General features: G+C 60.7%; 1 protein-coding gene across 1 annotated transcript in view; it reads right to left on the bottom strand.

Annotated features, from left to right (window-relative positions):
• The window catches only part of RYR1 (ryanodine receptor 1), a 70578-nt gene that overhangs the window by 36660 nt on the left and 12087 nt on the right, over positions 1 to 21831 (bottom strand). Inside the window, exons 14-43 of the mRNA XM_039912173.1 lie at positions 21521 to 21656; positions 21057 to 21152; positions 20813 to 20931; positions 19827 to 19960; positions 19298 to 19539; positions 18908 to 19100; positions 18058 to 18274; positions 17834 to 17938; positions 17590 to 17693; positions 17342 to 17425; positions 16271 to 16578; positions 15038 to 15240; positions 13257 to 13431; positions 12771 to 12979; positions 12265 to 12650; positions 11877 to 12006; positions 10869 to 11029; positions 10535 to 10700; positions 9402 to 9488; positions 9095 to 9321; positions 7244 to 8117; positions 6522 to 6722; positions 6310 to 6421; positions 5498 to 5644; positions 4578 to 4851; positions 1671 to 1785; positions 1282 to 1414; positions 1043 to 1137; positions 690 to 825; positions 266 to 452 (exon numbers count right to left, since the gene is read on the bottom strand). Coding sequence (XP_039768107.1) covers positions 266 to 452; positions 690 to 825; positions 1043 to 1137; positions 1282 to 1414; positions 1671 to 1785; positions 4578 to 4851; positions 5498 to 5644; positions 6310 to 6421; positions 6522 to 6722; positions 7244 to 8117; positions 9095 to 9321; positions 9402 to 9488; positions 10535 to 10700; positions 10869 to 11029; positions 11877 to 12006; positions 12265 to 12650; positions 12771 to 12979; positions 13257 to 13431; positions 15038 to 15240; positions 16271 to 16578; positions 17342 to 17425; positions 17590 to 17693; positions 17834 to 17938; positions 18058 to 18274; positions 18908 to 19100; positions 19298 to 19539; positions 19827 to 19960; positions 20813 to 20931; positions 21057 to 21152; positions 21521 to 21656 — 5756 coding nt within the window. The remainder of the gene's footprint in view (positions 1 to 265; positions 453 to 689; positions 826 to 1042; positions 1138 to 1281; positions 1415 to 1670; positions 1786 to 4577; positions 4852 to 5497; positions 5645 to 6309; positions 6422 to 6521; positions 6723 to 7243; positions 8118 to 9094; positions 9322 to 9401; positions 9489 to 10534; positions 10701 to 10868; positions 11030 to 11876; positions 12007 to 12264; positions 12651 to 12770; positions 12980 to 13256; positions 13432 to 15037; positions 15241 to 16270; positions 16579 to 17341; positions 17426 to 17589; positions 17694 to 17833; positions 17939 to 18057; positions 18275 to 18907; positions 19101 to 19297; positions 19540 to 19826; positions 19961 to 20812; positions 20932 to 21056; positions 21153 to 21520; positions 21657 to 21831) is intronic.

Here is a 21831-nt window from a genome sequence, read left to right as displayed (position 1 = left end):
CCACTTTTCTGACTTCAGGGTCAGAATATTTAAGCGGGGCTCTTGCCTGTCACATGGCCCAGACCTCCCCTATGGACCGTGAGCTCGTTGTGGGCAGGGAATGTGTCTGTTATCTCTCCCAAGAGCTTAAGTCCAATGCTGGGCACAAGGTAAGTGCTCAATAAATAGGACTAAATGAATGTATAGGAGATGTAGTCGTCCATCCCAAGGGTCGGGGGAGGGTGGAAGGGGCCCGGGTCTCCGGGCGGGGGTGTCGGGGGCTTACTGCTCTCGCCGTCGGTCCTTGCGGTGGGTGGGTCCGTCGCGGGCCGGGTCCTCGGAGATGCGGATGGCCTCCTCCACGGCGGCAAGTAGGCCCGAGCCCCCCTCGCCCCGCAGTGCGGGCCCGAAGCATTCGGGTCTGCGGATCAGCAGCCGCACCACCACGTTGGCATTCTCCTCCACGCTCTCCCCTGGGGGCCAAGGGGGTGCGCGGGGTTAGGATCCCCCCCCCCAAAACGGCCCGGTTACCCCCAAGGCCCTCTCCGTTGCTTCTGCCCGGCCTCCACCCCGACTCTCCTCAGGATCCTCAATCTCTCCTTGTCGGCCACAACCAGAGTCTCCCCTTTCCTCTGCAGCCCACCCCGCTCCTCCTCCCTGGCCGGGCCTATCCCTCCCCCTAGGCAGCCCCTTCCCGACCGTCCCCCTACCGTTGACGAAGACGGCGAAGCGCAAGAAGTCGAGGTATCGCTCCCCGCCGCAGGGGTTCCAGCCGATGTCAGGGTAGCCCTTGGCCAGCAGCATGGGGCAACTCTGCAGCCCGCAACCGGCCAGATATGACACCACCTGAGGGGGCGAGGGGGACGGGAAGGGGTGAGCCTCGAGAATCCCCCCGCAAAGTCGGGAATACCGGCTCAGGCTCCACCGACCACTGCCGGTTTAGTGTGGGTGGGAGACCAGGGCCATGGGGTGAGGGGGGACTGAGGAGGGGGCCTCTGCAGGGAGAGGGCCGGGAGCGGGGGGTGTCATCCCTCCTCTCCCACCCCCTGGCCCACCCTCACACCTTCTCCAAGTCCTGCTCTTGCAGAGCCAGGGCCAGTTCGTTGTTGTCGATGACGGAGGCGGCGGCGACGTCCAGGGGTGTGGAGCCCCGCATGCCTGCGGATGGACAGATGGAGGTCAAGACCCGGGGGGTTGGGGGGCTTGACGACAGGGGCCCGAGATCCGGGGGGCTGGTGTTGGGACCCTGAGGGCTGGGGGGCTGGGAGCCGCGGGGCCGGGGGGGACCAGGCCGGAGCTGACCCAAGCCGATGCTGCTGTTCTCCAGCAGGTAGCTGAGGTGGTCAAACATGGAGCGCTGATTCTGGCGGCTGATGCGGCAGAAGTAGCAGAGGAAACGGCAGCAGCTGGTCACCATCTTGGGGAAGCGGATCTCCTGGGGTGGAGAGGGGCGAGGGATTTAGTTCTATTAATGTCCGCCTCCCCCCGCAACCGGACTGGAAGCTCGTCGTGAAGAGGGAATGTGACTGTTTATTGCTGTACTCTCTCGAGCGCTTAGTCCAATCCTCCACACAGAGTAAGCGCTCAATAAATGCAATCGAACCAACGAATGAACGACAGTGCGGTCCTCCAGTCCTTGGCAGCGGGAGGTTGCTACCTGGGACGCCCCGCCCTGGCCCAGCCAGACCCACCTTGGACTCTCCGCCCCCGAGGACGTTGACCATGACCTCCATGACCGTCTCGTGCATGCCCAGGGCCCGCATCAGGTTGGGGTGCTGGTAGAACACTTTGTTGTTCATGATGTTCCTAAGGGGAGGGGGGAAAGGAAGGGGGAGATGGCAGGGGTCAGAGGTCAGCCGCTGTAGGACGCCCTCTCCACTTGAGAAGGTGGCTTTTGAAGCCCCAGCTGAGCCTTTTCTTGGTCACAGCTGTATTTATTGTCACCCTTATCTTTAATATTTTTCTATATAAATATCCCCTAGGTACAAATGTGTAATAATTGTGGTATTGTTAAGCGCTTACCATGTACCAGACACCGAACTCATCGCTGGGGTGGATACAAGCAAATCAGGTTGGACACAGTCCCTGTCCCACATGGGGCTCCCAGTCTCAATCCCCATTTTACAGATGAGGGAACTGAGAACCAGAGAAAGTGAAGTGACTTGCCCAGTGACACACACAGCAGACAAGTGGTGGAGCCGGGTTTAGGAACCCAGATCAATTTTTATATATTGGTACTTGTTAGACTTCCTCTGTATCAAGCACTGTTCTAAGCACTAGGGTAGGTAATAATAATAATAATGATGACGTTGGTATTTGTTAAGCGCTTACTATGTGCCGAGCACTGTTCTAAGCGCTGGGGTAGACAGAGGGGAATCAGGTTGTCCCACGTGGGGCTCACATTTTTTAATCTCCATTTTTACAGATGAGGTAACGGAGGCACAGAGAAGTTGTGACTTGCCCAAGGTCACACAGCACACAAGTGGCGGAGCTGGGATTATAACCCGCGATCTCTGACTCCAAAGCCCGTGCTCTTTCCACTGAGCCATGCTGTATGAGTTAGTCTTTCACTAGGCCACAGTACTATTTTTGTTCTTCCTTTCCTACCCCCTCCCCATTCTATTTCTTCTCTACATCACCTAGGCACTCGAGACCATATCCGGCTAAGCGTTTAGGTACTTACCTCACCCCTTCTCCCCACATTGCTCGTGTACAAATCTTTAAACTCAGTTCCTTCCCTTACCTATAAACCTATTTTAGTGTCTGTCTCTCCTCTGCTAGGTGGTAAGCTCCTTGAGGGCCAGGACTGTGCTCTCCCAAGCACCCATCAAGGCGCTCCGCACAGACTAAGCCCTCAATAAATACTATTGGCTGAATGATAAGCGTGTGCACCCCATGGGGGACAGGGACTGTGTCTGATCTGATTGCCTTTCAGCACGAAATACAGTGCTTGGCCATTAGCAAGCTCTTAACAAATATTGCAATGATTATTAATCCATCAATCAATGGTATTCATTAAGGGCCTACCGTCTGCAGAGGATGGAACTAAGAGCTTGGAAGAGTAAAATACACCAAGAGATTTGGTAGGCATGCTCCCTGCCGGCAAGGAGCTTAAATAATAATAATAATTATTATTATTATTAAGTCCCTTGAGGGCCAAGGGCCAATCTAAATCTCATCCATGTGTTTCTTTCGCCCTGCTTTGCATATAGTAAGCCCTAATAAACCCTTTTATCATTAATATGGCTACAACTACTAGTGGCGCTCACTGTTACCACTGATTATAATATTAATAATAATGACGGTATTTGTTAAGCGCTTACTATGCGCCAAGCACTGTCCTAAGCGCCGGGGTAGGTACAAGATGATCAGGTTGGACACAGTCCACGTGGGGCTCACAGTCTTGATCCCCCTTTTACAGGTGAGGTAACTGAGACCCGGAGAAGTGAAGTGACTTGCCCGCACAGCGGACAAGCGGCAGAGCCGGAACTAAGACCCACGACCTTGTGATTCCCGGGCCCGTGCTCGATCCAGTACGCCACACCGCTAGTACTGTTACTATTCCAACTATTAAAACCCCGGGCCTCTGCTGCTCACCTCCTCACCGTGCCTCGTTCTCACCTGCCCCGCCATCGACCCCTGGTCCACGTCCTACCGCTGACCTGGAACGTCCTCCCGCCTCACGTCCGCCAGACTAACTCTCTTGCCCTCTTCAAAGCCCTCCTGAGGGCTCACCTCTTCCAGGAGGCCCTTCCTTTTCCTCCGCCCCTCCTCCCCTCCCCATCCCCCCTCCTCCTTCCCTCTGCTCTACCCCCTTCCCCTCCCCTCAGTACTTGTGTATGTTTATATATATTAGTTATTACTCCAATTCTTTTATTAATGATGTGTCTACATCTATGATTGTCTTGATCTATTTTGAGGGTAGTGATGCCTGACTACTTGTTTTGTTTTGCCACCTCTCTCCCCCGTTTAGACCATGGGCCCGTTGTTGGGCAGGATCGTCTCTCTCTGTGGCCAGCCTGTCCATTCCAAGCGCTTAGTACAGTGCTCTGCACACGGTGAATGCTCAATAAATACGATTGAATGAATGAATTAGTACCACTACAACCTGCTCGTACTACCTCTAATATTTTTACTATTTGGTACTGTCACAACTATTTGTATTATTATAACTGTTTATAAAAATTATAATTATGGTACTTGTTAAGCAATCACTACACGCCAAGCACCGTTCCAAGCACTGGGGTAAGATACAAGTTAATCAAGTTGGACACAGTCCCCGTCCCACATTGGGCTCACACTCCTAATCCCCCTTTTTTACAGATGAGGTAAACTGAAGCCCAGAGAAATGACTTGTCCAAGATCACACAGCAGATAAGTCTGTACCACTACGAGTACTGTTAGGAAGCCAGTGGTTGAGGAACCAGAAGCCAAGGGCAGGAGACCTAACAGCCAGGTGTCAGGGGCGAAGAGGCAGAGCGCGGGATGGCAGAAACCGCGCGCCCGCATGTGGGGAGGCGACGGTCAGGCGGTCGAGAACCAGATGACCTCCCTCTTCCCCCCAAGACCCGGAGCTCTGGGACGGGGCGGCTGCCTACCCGATGCTCTGGATCATGAGGTTCTCCTCCTGGGGTCCCATCTGCACGATGAGCAGGGAGCGGATCTGGCCCAGGCTCTCCAGGAGGCTCATGGTGTCGTCCACGGAGCCGGCGGAGATGGTGTAGGCGCGGGGCAGGGCCCGCAGCACCTCCCCGACGCCGTCGTACTGGCGGTGCAGGAGACTGAACATGGCCCGCACCAGCTCCGGGCTCTGGATGAAGGCCTCCCGAGCCCAGTGCACCATGGTGTGCGAAATCAGCTCCTGCAGGGAGGCTGGGGACCAGATACGGGGCGGCACCGTCAGTATCGGGGGTCCGGGGGAGGGGGAGCGACGCAGCTCCGGGACCGGCCCGGCTCTGCCCCCGCCAGCCCCCCACACACTCTGCCCTTTTTTGTTCCTTTTCGATGGTATCTGCTGAGCGCTTACTAGGTGCCAGGCTGAGTGCTGAGATAGATGCAAGGTAACCAAGTTGGACACAGTCCCTGTCCCACATAATCTTACTCTCCATTTTACAGATAAGATAACTGAGACACAGAGAAGTTAAGCCACTTGCCCAAGGTCGCATAGCAGACAACTGGCTGAGCTGGAATTAGAACCCTGGTCCTTCTGACTCCCAGGACGGGACTCTATTCACTAGGCCACGCTGCTTCAGATGAGGGAACTGAGGCACGCAGGAGTGAAATGACTTGCCCAAAGTCACACAGCAGACAAGGGGAAGAGAACCCAGGTCCTCTGACGCCCAGGCTCTTTCCACTAGGTCTGGCTGCTCCTCACTTCTCTTCTCACCCTGCACTGTCTTGGAGCAGATGAGCGGGCAGGCGGAAAGTGGGGTCTGACCATGCCCACCGCCCGCCAGGGCTTGCTGTCCTTGGGGGTCCCCTTTGCCGTCGCCTTTCCCTGTCCACCCGCCCCGCTCACTAGGCTTGGGTTCCTCCTGGGCCGGCTCCTCTTCTTGCTCCGGTTCCTTCTTCTTCACCAGTTTCACCTTCTCCAGGAGGCTGAGCAGCCGACCGCCCAGGGAGCTCTCCTCCTCCTGCTCCTCTTCCTCCCCCTGCAGCTGCACACCTGAGAGCCGGAGCCAGGGCACCGAGAGGAAGGGGACAGGGATGAGAGGAGCAGAGCGTCAAGGGCCTGGGAGAGGGCTGGAGACAGGAGACGGGGCCGAGCGGCAGAATAATGATAGTAACTGCGGTATTTGTTAAGCCCTCACTTATTAAACGCTGGGGTGGATACCAGCAGATCACGTTGGACACAGTCCCTGTCCCACCTGAGGCTCACAGTCTGAATCCTCATTTTACAGATGAGGTAAGTGAGGTACAGAGAAAGTGAAGTGACTTGCCCACGGTCACCCAACAGGTAGGTGGCGGCGGATTAGAACCCGCGACCTCTGACTCTCAGGCCCGAGCTCTGTCCAGGAGGCCACGCTGGGAAAGGGGCGGGAGCTGAGGCGGGTCGTATGACCGGGGTGGAGTCGAGCGGCAGACGGGCGTGGAGGAAAGAGGAGGGGTAGGGGGTCGCGGGGTCGAATGGTAGAGGGGGATGAGGCCGGGTTCGGACGGGAGGGGGTGGAGCGGGGGTTGGGGGTCAAGCTGCGGGCGGCAGCAGGGGCAGGGCCTAGCTGCGGAGGGCGGCGGGACTTGGGGAGGATGGGCTATCGGGGGTGGGGGCCTGGGGACGGGGGTGGGACCTGGGGGTCTGGGACGTGCCCAGGGCCGTGGCCTGAGGCTCACCACAGTGCGTCATCAGATCCTCGTGAAACTGCAGCAGGTCCTGGCGCACGTCGTCGGGCACCGGACAGTCCTCCTCGTCCGCGCCCCCCTTGAAGTGCAGCAGCATGTTGATCTGCGGGGCGGGGGGCGGGGAGGGGCCGTGGTCAGGGCCACGGCTGGGGGTCCCTGACCCCCAAACCCCTAGGCCCCTCCCCGTCCCTCCCGGCCTCCACCTGCTCCTGGGGCGGCGAACGGAACTCGCGGGTGCGGCGGGCCGTCTCGGCGGCCGACATGGTGAAGGCCATCATGAGCTGCCCGTAGCGGCCGCGCTGGTTGGCCTGCAGCCGCTCCACGTAGCTCTCCGAGAAGGCGATCAGGGCCTCCACGCGGTGCTGCAGCTCCTGGTCGCAGAAATACTCCAGGAGGTGGCACATCTGCGGGGGCACAGGGCGCCGCCAGGGTATCAGAGTCGCATTCTCCCTCCCCGCCCCACCCCGCGCTGAGCACAGCTCCGAGAGCCCAAACCGAAGCAAGAGGGATCCGGATCAGACCCGCGGAAGGACTGCCCCGTGGGCCGGGGACGTCCCCGTCCTCTAGAAATCTCTCTCTTTTTAACGATACTTGGTAACCGCTCAGTATGAGTCTGGCACTGTACTGAGCGCTGGGGTAGATGCAAGGTGAGCAGGTTGGACCCAATCCGTGTCCCACGTGGGGCGCACGGTCTTGATCCCCCTTTTACAGATGAGGTAACGGAGATGCAGAGAAGTGAAGTGACTTGCCCACGGTCACACCGCGGACACGTGGCGGAGCCGGGATTAGAACCCAGGTCCTCCGGCTCCCAGGCCCGCACCGGATCCCCTAGGCCACGCCGTCTCTCATCTTCCTTTCTAGGCCGCCCTGGCTTGAGGCGGGGGGGACGGGTGGTGGTACCCAAGTGACCCTTGACCGCTCGCACCTGCAGCTTGACGGATTCGGGCAGTTTCATCTGCAGCAGCCCCTCCTCCAGCTCCTCCTCCTTCTCTTCCCCTCCTTCCTCCTCCTCCTTCTCGGCGTCCTCTTTCTCCTCTTCCTCCTCCTTCTCCTCGTCCTCCTCTTCCTCCTCCACCTCCTCCTCGTCCTCTTCTTCCTCCTCCTCCTCCTCCTCCTCCTCCTCCACCTCTTCCTCCTCGGGCTCGGCGAAGACGTCGGGCTCGATCATCCTCAGGATGTGTTTGACGTCGTCGTCGTCGAACACGCCCATGACCAGCAGGGCCGAGACCAGCTTGAGCACCGGCACGAACTGGAACTCGACGGAACCGCCCACGGGGTCCCGGGCGTGCTGGCCGCTCTCCCGCACGGCCTCGGTCAGCATGTGCAGGGCCTTGGCCTTGAGCACCTCGAGGGGCACGGCGGGGCTGAGCCGGGCCGAGGTCTCGCCCCCCGGGGCCGCCACGAAGCAGGGGGGCGCGAAGTGCAGGGGGGGGCGCAGGGAGGTGGACACACCCACGCCGGGCAGCCCGTGCCGTCCGCGCCCGGCCGGCGGGTACAGGGTGATGCCCTTGGTGGCGTCCGTCATGGGCACGATGAACTCGCCCTGCATGGAGCGGCGGGCGCGGCGGGCGCTCTCCAGGTGGATGGAGATGAGCAGGTCGTAGTAGCCAGCGCGCAGCAGGCCGGGCAGGTGGTGGTCCTCGATGGTGTGCAGCAGCTGCGCCTGGTCCACGTGGCTGCACAGTGCGTGAGCCACGCGGTTGTTGCCCAGCGCGCACACGGCGCAGTACAGACGCAGAGAGTGCGAGTGGAAGCGCTGCAGGTCCAGCCGCTCGGCCAGCTCCAGGATGTCGATGCACCTGGGCGGGGGGCGGCACTGAGTGCGGGGGCTCCAACCCGCGGGGGGCGGGGGGGGGAGAGCCAGACCACCCAGGGCCCGGAGGGAGGGCCGAGACCACCCGGCCATGAAAGGGAGGCAGAGATGGAAGAGGCAGGTGGGCACAGAATGAAAGGGAGGCGGAGACAGAGACGGCATGAAAGGCAGGGAGACAGAGAGACAGAGATAGAATGAAAGGGAGGGAGACAGAGAGACAGAGATAGAATGAAAGGGAGGGAGACGGAAGAGGCAGGAGACAGAGATAGAATGAAAGGGAGGCAGAGATGGGAAAAGTAGGTAGACAGAGATAGAGACAGAATATAAGGGAGGCAGAGACGGAAGAGGTAGGAGACGGAGTCAGAATGAAAGGGAAGCAGAGATGGAAGAGGTAGGGAGACAGAGATAGAGGCAGAATACAAGGGAGGCAGAGACAGAGAATGAAAGGGAGACGGAGATAGAGGTAGAATACAAGGGATGGAGAGACGGAAGAGGCAGGGAGTCAGAGAGACAGAGACAGAATGAAAGGGAGGCAGAAGCAGAGGTGTAGAAAGACACAGCGGCATAAGGAGAGACAGAGGCCGGCAGTCGGTGACCAAGAGGCTCCGGCCCACAGCGGAGGCGGACCCAGAGACCCGGAGACAGAGATGGGCTGGGGGAGATTTGGGGCGGGATGTAGGGACCCCGGGGCTGGGGGGATTAGTAGAGAGGTCTGGGGTGTCGTCGGGGAGGTCACCAGAGTGGTCGTGGGCAGAAAAGGTATTGTAGTCTCCCAAGCGCTTAGTCCAGTGCTCTGCACGCTGAATACATACGATTGAACGAATGAATGAAAGAGGACAGGAGTGGGGGGTTCCCAGGAGGGGTCAGGAGGTCAAAAAGAGAAGCTGAGGGGTGGGGGAGTCCTGGCTTAGCGTTGTGTGTGTTTGGGATGGAGCGGGGTCAGGGGTCAGGGCCGGGACGGACCGGTTCTCCTCGGGGATGTGCAGCGCCATCATGGTGAGCGGTTCCGTGCACTCGACGGCCCAGCCGAGTCGCTCGCTCTGGCGCTGCGTGTTGACGCGCAGGAACTGGTTGGGCATTCGGCTCCAGGTCACCGGCCGCAGCATCTGCACCACCAGGCGCGGCGGGCACTGGGGCACCGGGTTCTTCCGCTCGCTCAGGAACATGGCGGCCGACAGCGGCATGATGTTCTGGAGGCCGGGCAGCGGAGAGTGTGAGGGTAGGCCCGGCCCCCGGCCCCCAGACCCCAGACCCCCGGCCCCCCGCCCACCTTCAGCTTCCCCAGCTCGAACTGGACCAGGTTCTGGTTGGTGGGCAGCACGAAGACGGCAGGAAACAGCTTGGTGTTGGGCTCCACCTGCCAGGAGAGGGAGAGAGGAAGGGAAGGAAGGAGGAAAGGAGGAAGGGAGAGAAGGAGGAAGAGGGAGAGCGGTAGAGGGAGGGAGGAGGGGGAAGAGAGGGAGGAAGGGAGAAAGGGAGGGAAGGAGAGAGATGGGGATGGAGGAAGGGAGAGAGAGGAAGAAAGAGAGGGAAGGAGAGAGACAAGGATGGAGGAAGAGAGGAAGGGAGAGAGGGAGGGAAGGAAAAAGAAAGGGAAGGCGTGAGAAAGGGGGAGAGAGGAAGGGGGGGGGTCTTCTGAGCCTCCAGGACTGAGGAAGGGAATAGCCCGTAGCTCAGGGCAGGGGCGAGGGCACAGATGAAGAGGGCAGGAATCCAAGGTTAGGATCCGACTCCTCACCCACGTCCCGCCTCTGGCCTGGAACACCTTCCCTCCCTCTTCACATCCGAGAGACGCTCACTCCCCCCACCTGCAAAGTCTTCTTGAAGGCACCTCTCCTCCAAGAGGCCTTCCCCGACTAAGCCTTCCTTTCCTCTTCTCCCAGTCCCTTCGGCGTCGCCCTTGCACCTGAATGTGCATCCTTTCAATCATTAGTATTTATTGAGCGCTTACTATGTGCAGAGCACTGTATATTCACCCCGCTTTCAGCCCCGCAGCACTTATGCCCGTATCTGTAATTTATCTATTTGTGTCTGTCTCCCTTTCTATTGAGACTGTGAGCCCCACGTGGGACAGGAACCGTGTCCAACCAGATTTGATTGTATCCACCCCAGTATTTAGTACAGCGCCTGGCACACGGTCAGCGCTTAACCAATACCACAATTATTATTATTTCTGGACACTAAGCTCATCGTGGGCAGAGAACGCATCGTCTACCAACTCTGTTGTATTGTGCTCGCCCAAACACTTAGTAGAGTGCTCTGCATACAGTAAGTGCTCAATAAATACGATCGATCGATCGATTAGGGTTTAGGGGCTGCACTACCGACCTGCGCGGTGGAGCTAGGAATAGATGAGGGAGGGGAAGCCGAACCAGACCGGGTGGGGCGGGGGGCGGAACGGACCTGGAAGAAAGTGTTGCTCTCTTTGCCGTTGCCCGTGAAGGTCATGAGGCCGGTGGCCAGGTCCACCAGGCAGCCGATGACCAGGTCCGTGTGGCTGACCCGGCTCTGCTGACCGCTGCTCACAAAGTCGCCTCCCCACACCATGTAGCAGTTACTGCGTTTCAGGCTGCGGGCCGAGGAGGGGCTGAGTCTCCCGACTCCCCCAAACCCCCGACCCAATACCCGGGCCCGACGTCCGGTCCGTGGGGCTCTGGTGCCCCTCAGGCCCAGCCCCTTCCCCCCAGCCCTGCCCCCAATCCGGACCCACCCCCTGCCACCCGGGTCCCGCCCTCACCTGTTGTGCACGTTGCCCTGCTCGTCTCCCATGGTGACGGTCACCGCCCGGACCTTGCTCAGCTCGAAGGCCAGGTCGTGCTGGTGGTAATCGGGGGTGACCCAGCCCACCCAGACGGCGCTGGGCTCCTGCCCCGCGAACACCCGCACCGAGTAGTAGTACTGTGGGGGTGGGGGAAACAGTTTTTTCAGCGCTTGGTCCGGGCACAGCGCCGCGCTAAGCACTGCGTGCACATCTAGCTGTCCGGCGCGTGAACGGTGAACCATGAGGTTCACCTAGGAGCGCTTGTGTGACGGTAAGGGCAGCCACGCAAAAGAACTGCCCCTGGTTGTGTCGTGGTGCTTAATGTTTGCACCGGGAGGAGGGGGCCTGGGAGTCTCTGATCTGACACAGGTCCTGTACCCCGTCTGTCTTGGAGTGCGAAGGAAGAAGGAGAGGAAGAGGATGGGCGAGGAAGGGGAGGGTGTGGGAGGGCGGGAAGGAAGACGTTGCGGTTGGAAGAGGGATGGGGTCAGTACGCGCTAGTGGAAAGAAGGCAGCCTGGGCGGCGGGACACTTGGGTTCTAATCCCAGCTCCACCACCTGCCTGCTGTCTGATCTTGGGCAAATCACTTAACTTCTCTGATCCTGAGCTTCCTCATCTGTAAAATGGGCCTTCAACACCTGTTCTCCCCCCTCTTTAGACTGTGAGCTCCAGGTGGGCCAGGGACTGTGTCTGATCGGATTACCTTTTATCTACCCCTAGCGCTCCTGACGGTGCTAGGCCCATAATAAGTGCTTAACGGACACCGCAATTATTACTATTATCACCACGATTATTATTACTGGCGTTATTATTACCACACTTAGGAGGGGATAGGTCTGGAGGAAGGAAGGGGGAGAAGGAAAGGGTGAAGAAAAGGAGGAGTGGGGGAGAAGGAGGGGTGAGGAGAAGAAGGGATGGGGGAGCCCCGGGAGTAGGAGACTCCCCAGCCCCCCTGCGGTCCCTCCAGTGCCCAGGCCCCGCACCGTGGTGGTGTTGAGGATGATCTCGGGGTCATCGCGATCATCGGGGACCACATCCTCTGTCAGACGGGGCAGCGTCGGGGTAGCGGGCGTCTGGGACATCATGGCAGCCTTCTTGGCCTTGAAGAGGAACCTGGGGCGGGGCGGGGCCGGCCATAAACAAGGACCCTCGGGAACCCGGTCTTCACACCCTCCCGGTCCCTCCCGAGTGTCAGAGGGTCCCGAGGCCACCCTCCCATCTGCGATGTGGTGAGCGGGGGGCAGCCTGCTCGTTCCCCACAGGCCAGAACCCCCTGGCTTGAGGCCCACTCTGGCCCTGGGATCATCTGCGGACGGGTCTGCTCGAGGTCGGCGCCCCCCCACCCCGGCCCCCCCGTTAGCGGCGGCTCACCCCCTCTTCTTGCTCTTCTCCGTGGCCACGTCCTTCTCGTTCTCGGCCCTGGACGCCTCCCCACGCCCACCCCCGGCCGCCGGCTCCTTGGGCCCGGGCCCGTCCTTGTCGCCGGCCCCTTCGGCCTCCTTCCTGCCGGCCGACTTGCACAGCTGCTCGTAGTCGGAGTCGGGCTCGGCGGCCCGGGCCTCGTCCTCGGGCGGGGGCGGGGGTCCGGCCGGGGCCAGCGGGGTGGCCCCGGGGGTGCAGCGGAACTGCTGGTGGAACTGGACGGGTAGACTGAGGCGCAGGAAGATGATCTCCGTGACGCTGTTCTGCGAGCCCCAGGTCCGGTGGGTCACCCGCAGGCAGGGGGGACTGTCCACCGTGCCGTCCATCCGCGTCACCTGAGGCGGGAGCAGGGACGCGCTGGTCACCGGGCCCCCTGGGGACCCCCGGGCTCCCCTCCCCGCCCCGCTGCCCTCCGACGTCCGCCAGACCGGGGAGGGGAGGAGGCGGCGTCTGACCTCGTAGTGGGGGTGGTCGGGCGGGATGGGGTCGAACTGAGGCAGGCTCTTGCTGAACCAGGTGGTGATGTCTCGCTTCATGTTGATGGCGAAGGGCTCGAAGCCCTCCTGGAGCCCGCAGATGGTGAAGTAACGCAGGTTGCCCACGTCCTGGCCCAGCTCCAGCCGCCCCACCTGGCCGGGGCCCAGGCTGCACACCGGGACGAAGCCTGCGGGCACGGGGGCGGGGGGCTTAGGGGGCGGCCGGCCTCCCGGGACAGGCGAGGCCCGGGCCCAAGGCGGCGGGCACAGGGGTCTGGCGAGGGCTAGGAGAGGCCCGGAGGGGCAGAAGTGCCCCGGCAGCCCGGCCAAGTGGGCATTATCTCCGCCGGGTGGGGCTGAGGCGAAGGCGACTCGGGGACTGGCGCCAGAGCAAGGGGGGGGTCGGGGGGTGTGAAGGGTGGAGGAGGGGCGTGGGGCCGGAGGAGGGGAGGGTCGCGGCCTCACCGTCGCCGATCTCGATCTCCTTGAAGGCCGCCTCCGAGCCCGAGTCGCTGATGAGCAACTCGCCGTTGAGGGTGAACATGATGCTGTTGTCCGTCAGATCGATCATGCAGCCGACCACGTCGCCCGGCTGCCAGGTGCGCCCAAACGGCTCGCTGCCCACATGCCAGCGCTGCCCCTGTGCCCACCAAGAAGAGCGGTCGGTCCTCCCGACCTCTCTCCACCGCAATCCTCGGGAAGCTGGGGAGGAGCCGCCCAGGAACACCGGTCGGGGTCCTGAGGGCGCCCGGGGGGGCAGTGCCGTCCCCGGCGGGCTGGGGGTGGGGGCGGTGCCCACCCGCGGGGGCTCAGGGGCAAGGTCAATCCATCGGTGGTATTTATCGAGCGCTTACTGAGTGCAGGGCACTCTGCTAAGCGCTTGGGAGACTATCACCCAACAGAGTTGAGAGCGGCACGGACTAGTGGAAAGAGCATGGGCCTGGGAGACGGAGGGTGCGGGTTCTAATTCCGGCTCCGCCACATGTCTACTGTGTGACCTCGGGCAAGTCACTTGACTTCTCTTGGCCTCAGTTCCCCCACCTGTAAAATGGGGATTAAGACCGTGAGCCCCATGTGAGACGGAGACCGTGTCCATCCTGATTAACTTGTACCTACCCCAGCGCTTAGAACAGTGCTTGGGACTTAGTAAATGCTTAACAAATACCACCTTTATTAATAATCGATTGATATGAATTATTATTACTTAATAATAATAACAGCAGAGTTGGTAGATACGTTCCTTGCCCACAATAACTTTCAGCCTAGCAGGGGAGAACGCATATAAATAAATGATTTATAATACGTGATTTATAGATAGGTTCATAAGTGCTGTGGGGCTGAGGGTGGGGTGAATACAAGTGCCCAAAGGGCACAGATAATAATAATAATAATAACATTCGTTAAGCGCTTACAGTATGTCAGGCACTGTATAAAGCAATGGGATGGATACTAACAAATCGAGTTTGGACACGTCCCTGTCCCACATGCGGCTCACCGTCTCAATCCCCATTATAGAGATGAGGGAACTGAGGCCCAGAGAAGTGAAGTGACTTGCCCAAGGTCACACAGCAGACAAGTGGCGGAGCTGGTATCAGAACCCGTGACCTTCTGATTCCCAGGCCCGGGCCATAAGCCACTCACCTGCTCACCGTGCCCCGTTCACGCCTATCCCGCCGTCGACCTCTGGCCCACGTCCTCCCGCTGTCCCGGAATGCCCTCCCTCCTCACCTCCGCCAAACTCCCCCTCTTCCCCACTTCAAAGCCCTACTGAGAGCTCACCTCCTCCGAGAGGCCTTCCCACACTGAGCTTCCCCTTTTCCCTCGGCTCCCTCTCGGCTCCCCATCCTCCCTCTGCTCCTTCCCCCTTCCCCCTTTCACCTCCCCTCAGCTAAGCCCCCTTTCCCTCTGCTCCTCCCCCTCTCCCTTCCCCTCCCCTCAGCACTGTGCTCATTTGTATAGATTTTTATTACCCAATTTATTTTGTTAATGAGGTGTCCATCCCCTCGATTCTATTTATCGTGATGATGTTGTCTTGTTTTTGTCCGTCCGTCTCCCCCGATTTGACCGTAAGCCCGTCACTGGGCAGCGATTGTCTCTATCTATTGTCGAATTGTCCATTCCAGGCGCTTAGTACAGTGCTCTGCACATAGTAAGCGCTCAATAAATACGATTGAACGAATAAGCATAAAGTCCAGGGTGGGGTGGGAGACCCACGTGAGGAGGGCCGGAGGGGACGGGCGGCCTACCCGGTGTCCGTTGAAGACGTAGGCCAGATCGTCGGCGCCGAGCTCCACGTCAGGCCGCAGGTCCGGCCGGGCCCAGCCGACGCGCATCTCCCCGGTGGTCACCGCCTCGAACTCGAAGTACCAGCGGCCGCTGCGCACGGCGTACGATCGCTCGGCCCGGAAGATTCGCACCCGGTCCCAGCGCGATCGGGTCTCCGTGTGGGCTGCTCGGTTCAAAGGAAGGGGGAGGACGAGAGTCGGGGTAGCCACTTCCTCACCTTAGGGGGGCGGAACCTGGGGCAAGGGGTCACTGTCTATGGGGTCAGAAGTCGACAAGAGTCGCAGAACTGAGGCGGGTTCGCATCATTGGTCTCTTGGGTGGACCGGAGCAGGACAGGCCATCAGAAGTCAGAGAGCAGGGGGTGGGAGGGCAGAGATCGTAATAATGGTAATCAGTGGAAAGAGCACAGGCTTGGGAGTCAGAGGTCATGGCTTCGAATCCCGGCTCTGCCACTTGTCCGCTGTGTGTCTGTGGGCAAGTCACTTCACTTCTCTGGGCCTCAATTACCTCATCTGGAAAATGGGGATTAAGACTGTCAGCCTCACGTGGGACCACCTGATGACCCTGGATCTCCCCCAGCGCTTAGAACAGTGCTCTGCACACAGTAAGCGCTTAACAAATACCAACATTATTATTATTATAACAGTGGTACTTATTAAGCACTTACCGTGTGCCAAACACTGTTCTAAGCGCCGGGGTAGAGACAAGTTGATCAGGACGGACACGGTCCCTGTCCCAGGGCCGAGCTTCCCGAGATACTTCATCTATTTATTATTTACTCATTTTCACCTTCCTCTTTTGAGTCAAACTTCCCCATCTCCCATTGTGCGGATCAGGGGCGTGACAGGTCGGAGTTCACTGAGCGCTCAGGGGCTGGGGCGGGAATCCAGAGGTCCAGGGGGCCAAAATCAAAGGATGGGATGATAATAATAGTAATAATTGTGGTATTTGTCAAGCGCTTACTATGTGCCAGGCACTGTACTAAGCGCTGGGGTGAGCACCAGGAACACAGTCCCTGTCCCACGTGGGGCTCGCAGTGTCAATCCCCCTTTTCCAAATGAGTGAACTGAGGCCCAGAGAAGTGAAGGACACAGAGCAGACAAGTGGCAGAGCCGGGGAGGGAGGGTCTCGGGTGTTGAGAGCCGAAGTGAGAGGTCAGAGGGCGCCCTGCCGGGGGGCTGGGGGCGGCTCACCGGCTTCCTGGTCGGGGGGCTCGATGTTGTAGCCGTAGCCCAGGAGGGTTCGCACGGCCTGGCAGAGGCTGTCGCGGTTGCTGCGCTTGGTGCGCTCGTCGAGCAGGCGGTAGGGCACGAGGCGGGGGTTGCGGCGGGCCTGGATGTCCTGCACGGTGCTGTAGCTCCAGCCCTGCTGCACCCGGTCCCTCGCCCACACGTTGTGCCCGTTCTCCGCCAGCCGGTCCACCAGCGTCGTCTGCGCCGGTGTCAGCCGCACGTGGGCCAGGTCCAGGGGGGCCGGCTTGTACCCGTTGCTCATCATGTACCTGGGACACGTGAGGGGAGGGGGCCGAAGGGCTCGACTCGGGGACGCTCGACCCCCGCCCCCTGCCCCCAACAGTCTCCCCGGCCTCCGCCGCTCCTCCGATCCCTCCGGCCCACCCTGGGCATCTCTCGGATAGCACCTGGACTCTCCATCTCCGGCATGCAAGCTCCCGGGTTCGTTCTCTCTCTGTGTCTCCATCTCTCTGTCTCTGTCTCTCTGACTCTCTCTTTATCTCTGTCTGACTCCATCTGTCTGTCTCTCTGACTCTGTCTCCCTGTCTTTGTCTCTGACTCCATCTCTGTCTCTGTGTCTCTCTGTTTCTGGCTCTCTCTCTTATACTCTCTGTCTCTATCCCTGTCTCCGTCTCTGCGTCTCTGACTCTCTCTGTATCTCTGTGTCTTGCTCTGACTCTCTGACTCTCTTTGGGTCTCTCTGAATCTCTCTCTCTCTCTCTCTCTGACTCTGTCTCTCTGATTCTGTCTCTCTCCACTCACCCCGGCCTATCCACCAGCCTAGGGCAGAGGCCAAAGGGCAGGAGTCAAAAGTGCCAGGTCTCCTCCTCTCTTCTCCTCCTCCTCCTCGTCATGGTAATAATACTAATTAGTACTAATAATTGTGGCATTCGTTAAGCCTTTATAATGTGCTAAGCACCGTACTGGGTAATCGGACACAGTCCCGGTGTCACAAGGGGCTCCCAGTCTAAGGAGGAGGGAGAACTGGGGGGGTCCCTCCGCGCCTCGGGCTCGTCCCCACCGGCTCCTCACGTTTTGGGGAGCTTGGTCTTTTTGAGGTTTTCTTCAGCCTTCTCGTCCGCCATGCCTACGTGGCAACCCAAGGCCAACAGCGTCCTGACCGGGGGAAGGGGTGGGAGGCGGGGGAGGAACGAGAGGGAAGAGAGGGAGGGGTGAGGAGGGGTGACGGTCACCCTTCCCCACTCCCTCAGACCGACCTCTCCTCCGCCCCCGGCCCTCTCCAGGGGGGACCGTCGCCCCATTTCCCCCTGGCCCCGTACTTGAGGGTCTCCCCGGACATCTGCAGGTTGTAGTTGCGCTCTGGCTCGGGGAGGCTGTGGAAGTCGAGCAGACACGGGTGGAGCCGCTTATTGTCATCCCGGACCTGGAGGCAGGAGCGTCCCGGGTCACCCCGCTGACCGCCCCCGCCCTCCGGTCAGTCTTTCCGCGGTCCCCACCCCGGAGACCCCTCCCCGCCCCCCTCCCCTCCGGAGCCCGGTTTGGGGCCGGGAGGCCGGCGCTCACAGGCCCGTAGGTCCAGCCTTGCTCGATCCGGGTCAGCGCCCACAGCTCGTGGATGTTCTCCGCCAGCTTCTCGCGGATGCGCTCCAGGTGCGGAGGGAGGACGATCTGTCCAGGCCGAGGGCAAAGGGGCGAACACACAAATGAGGGTCTGGGGGGTCCGGCCTTTCCACCTCCCCTCGCCCCCACCCCGGGGCTCGTCCCCCAACCCTCTCTCGCGCCCGCACCTGGACGGTGTCGACGGGGCAGGGGGTGAAGTCGGTGTGGGAGAGGCAACGAGCCGGGCCCACCAGGTGGGCTCCCCGCAGACCCTCCTGCCGATACTGCTTGATGGGCTCCAGGCGCATACGCTCCCGCGGCAGCAGGGCCTCGTAGCAGGGCGCGTAGCCGGGCGGGGGCAGGAACTTGAAGTCTCCGTGACGCCCCCCCAGCAGGAAACGCAACCTGGGGAGGGGAGGATGGGGGCGACCACCGACCTCAGCGCCCGGGCCCGAAAAGGACCGGCCGGCCCCCGTGGGGACCCCCCCGTTTGCCCGTCGGGCAAGGGGACACGGCTGGGTGGGCCGGTGGGGTCCGAGGAGCCAGGGCACAGACGAGCGGTGGTGTCTATGTATTTGTTAAGCGCTTCCTATGTGCCGAGCGCTGTTCTAATAATAATAATAATGGAATCTGGTAAGTGCTCACTACGTGCCAGACACCGTTCTAAGCGCTGCGGTAGATACCAGGTAATCAGGTTGTCCCGCGGGGGGCTCACAGTCTTAATCCTCGTTTTACAGATGAGGTATCTGAGGCACAGAGCAGTTAAGTGGCTTGTGCCCAAAGTCACACAGCGGACAAACGGCGGAGGCAGGATTAGAATCCAAGTCCTCCGACTCCCGAGCCCGGGCTCTTGCCGTTAAGCCACGCTGCTTCTCTAAGCGCTGGGGGTTGGAGGAGGACTGGGAAGGGGAGGGGAGGGGGGCGGTGTGAGAGCGCTCAGTAAGTACGATCGAACGAAGGGGTCACCACGACCGGTCCGGAGGGGGCACGGGGGAAACGGCTGAGCCGGGGGGGGGGCCCAAGGGGCACCCTTCTTACTTGACGCCGGCCGAGAAGCTGACGACGGGGAAGAAGAGGCCGTCGAGGTTGAAGCCCTCGAACATGCCCTGCACGGGGCAGCCGTTGATGCGGAACGAGATGGACGGGACGTTGAGATCCAGACAGCAGCTCACCACGTCCTCGGGCGCCAGCAGGTGCTGCCCGGGGGAGGCCACCGGCCGTGCCACCCGCCCTGAGCACAGGCCCAAGTCAGGGGGTGCCCGGCACAGTGGGGCAGTCCGGGGGGGGGGGGCTGGCGTAGTGTGGGGGGTAGAGACTCTGGGGGGGTCTTGGAACGGAAGAGGGGCAGAGGGGACCTGGGTCAGAATTAGTGGCGTGCACAGTGCGCGGATTCGGGGGCAGGGGAGGATCCGGGGTGCAGGGAGGTACCTGCCCAGAGGTGCAGCCCGTCGAAGCCGTAGGAGTAGAGGTCGTCGCCGACGCCGTTGCCTCCCCAGCCCTCGCCGCCCCCGGGGTAGGGGCTGTAGCCCTCGCTGAGCGCCCAGCCCACCCGCAGGTGGGTGGGCTGGGCCGTCAGGAAGGGCTGCACGGAGTCCACCATCACCTCGAAGTACCACTGGCGATACTGCGTGGAGCCCTCCGCCCGGCCCACAAAGATGTTGGGGCGGATGCTGCGGGGCAGGGGGTGGGGGGCGGGGGTCAGCGGGCAGAGGGCAAGGGGGACGGGAGCGGGGGGGAGGATGGTAGTGGGCAGGGCCGGGTGGAACCAGGAGGGAACCTGGAGGGAGGGGATTGGGGTGGGGCCGGTGTACGTGGACGGGGGGCGGCTCGGAGGGCGAGGCCTGGAGGGTTGCAGCAGGTCGGGCGGGTCCAGGGAGGCTGGAGACGGGCCCGGTCAGGGTCGGGAGGGAGGGGGTTGGAGGGCGGGGACGAAGACGGGGTCGGGGTCGGTGCCAACCTGGTCACATAGTTGACAAGGCAGGTCTGCAGCAGCAGCTCCCGGCCGGGGAGCAGGTTTTCCGTGATGAGGTCCTGGTTGGAGCGCACGGCCACGCCGTTGCACACGCACAGCGAGCACAGCACGTCCAGCACCTGGGAGCGATGGCAAGTCAAGCCCGCACGGGGCCAGGACGGGCTTTTCTTCAGGGCCTCTCTCAGGGAATCAGTCAGTCAGTCAATACTGAGCGCCTACTGCGTGCGGAGCACTGTACTAAACTCTTGGGAGAGTACACTATAACAGTAAAACAGACACAGTCCCTGCCCACAACGAGCTTACAGTCTCGAGGACTGTACTAATCATAATAATGTTGGTATTTGTGAAGCGCTTACTACGTGCCGAGCACTGTTCTAAGCGCCGGGGTCGATACAGGTCATCGGGTTGTCCCACGTGGGGCTCACAGTCTTAATTCCCGCTTTACAGATGAGGTAACTGAGGCACTGAGAAGTGAAGTGGCTTGCCCGAAGTCACACAGCTGACGGGTGGCGGAGCCGGGATTAGAACCTCTGACCTCTGACTCCCAAGCCTGTGCTCTTTCCACTGAGCCACGCCGCTTCTCTACTCCTTTAGTCTAGATAGCAGGGAGGGGCCCTGATCCGCAACTGGTTTGGAAGATCGGGGATGGCAATTTTTTTTAATGGTATTTGTTAAGCGCTTACTATGCGTCAGACACTGTACGACGCGCTGGACGCAGGATGGACGCAGTCTCACAGTCTTAGTCCCCATTTTACAGAGGAGGTAACTGAGGTACAGAGAAGTGAAGTGACTTGTCCAGGGTCACACAACCGACAAGCGGAGGAACAGGGATGAGAAGCCACTTCTGGCGCCCAGACCCGGGATCTATCCACTAAAAATCATTTCGCTTCTCGTGGGCGGAATCCCCTTGCGGCTCTGCCCAGGCCGAGCTGGGGTGGGAGGGGGGGGCGCGGCTAGGGGTCAGGGGTCACCTTGTGGTTGCGTCCATGCTTGTCCAGCAGGGAGATGATGGATTTGATGTGGTTCTCCTGGATGATGTTGAGAACCTCGGGGCTCTCGATGAGCACGCAGTAGAGCACCTCCAGGATCCCTGGGGACGGGGGAGTGGGGAGTGAGTGAGCGGGAGAGGAAGCAAGAGTCTCTCCCTCTGGGAGTGTGTTGCGGGGGGGGACGACGACCCCTAGGATCCCACCCCCTCTTGCCCCCGAATCATACCCGAGGAGGCCTCCAGCCGATCTAGCTTGCTGACAAGCCAGTCCAGGTTGGTGGAGAAGAGGGCACAGTTGGCGCGGTTCCCACGAATCAAAGAGGCTGCGAGGGGGTGGAAGGAAGATGGAGAGGGTACATTGCTCTGCGCATAGTAAGCGCTTAACAAATACCAACATCATCACATTGGAGCAAAGGAAGAGGGGGCGTCGCAAAGTCATGGCCTTGGCGGGGGGGGGGGGGGGGGTCGGGCTGGGGGAGGGACCCTGGGGACCAACTCCGTTGTATTGTACTCTCCCAACCGCTTAGGACAGGGTCTCCGCACGCACTAAGAGTTCGATCCCTAGAATCGATCGATTGATCATTCGGGGCCTGGGGATCAGGACAGAGACTCGAGGGTCCGGGGAGTCGGCGTCGGGGGTCATGGTGGAGGATTTGGGGTCAGACGGGGGTCGGGGTCCGAGGCCCCTCACCCAGAAGTTCATAGAGCAGGTTGACGATCTCCTTCCAGGAGTCGGCGGCCTCCTCGCCGGCGAATTCGGCGAAGTGGGCGGCGGTGGAGTAGACGTTGAGCCTGTCGATGCAGTTCAGCACCAGCGATAGCATGCCCTGTGGACCCGAGGGGTGAGGAGGGGTCGAGCGACAGACCAGGGAGAGACGAGACGGGCGACGGTCGGGGGGGGGGGGGGGTCTCCTGGGTCCCACCGATGTCCCTCTCCAGAACCCCGCCCTCCCACCCAGCGGGTCCCTCCCCGCGGCTCTGGCTCCCCGGGGTCCCCCTCCA

The sequence above is a fragment of the Ornithorhynchus anatinus genome, chromosome 5 (assembly GCF_004115215.2).
Source record: "Ornithorhynchus anatinus isolate Pmale09 chromosome 5, mOrnAna1.pri.v4, whole genome shotgun sequence".
Classification (NCBI taxonomy): Eukaryota; Metazoa; Chordata; class Mammalia; order Monotremata; family Ornithorhynchidae; genus Ornithorhynchus; species Ornithorhynchus anatinus.
This window is presented reverse-complemented; position numbering and strand designations above follow the sequence as displayed.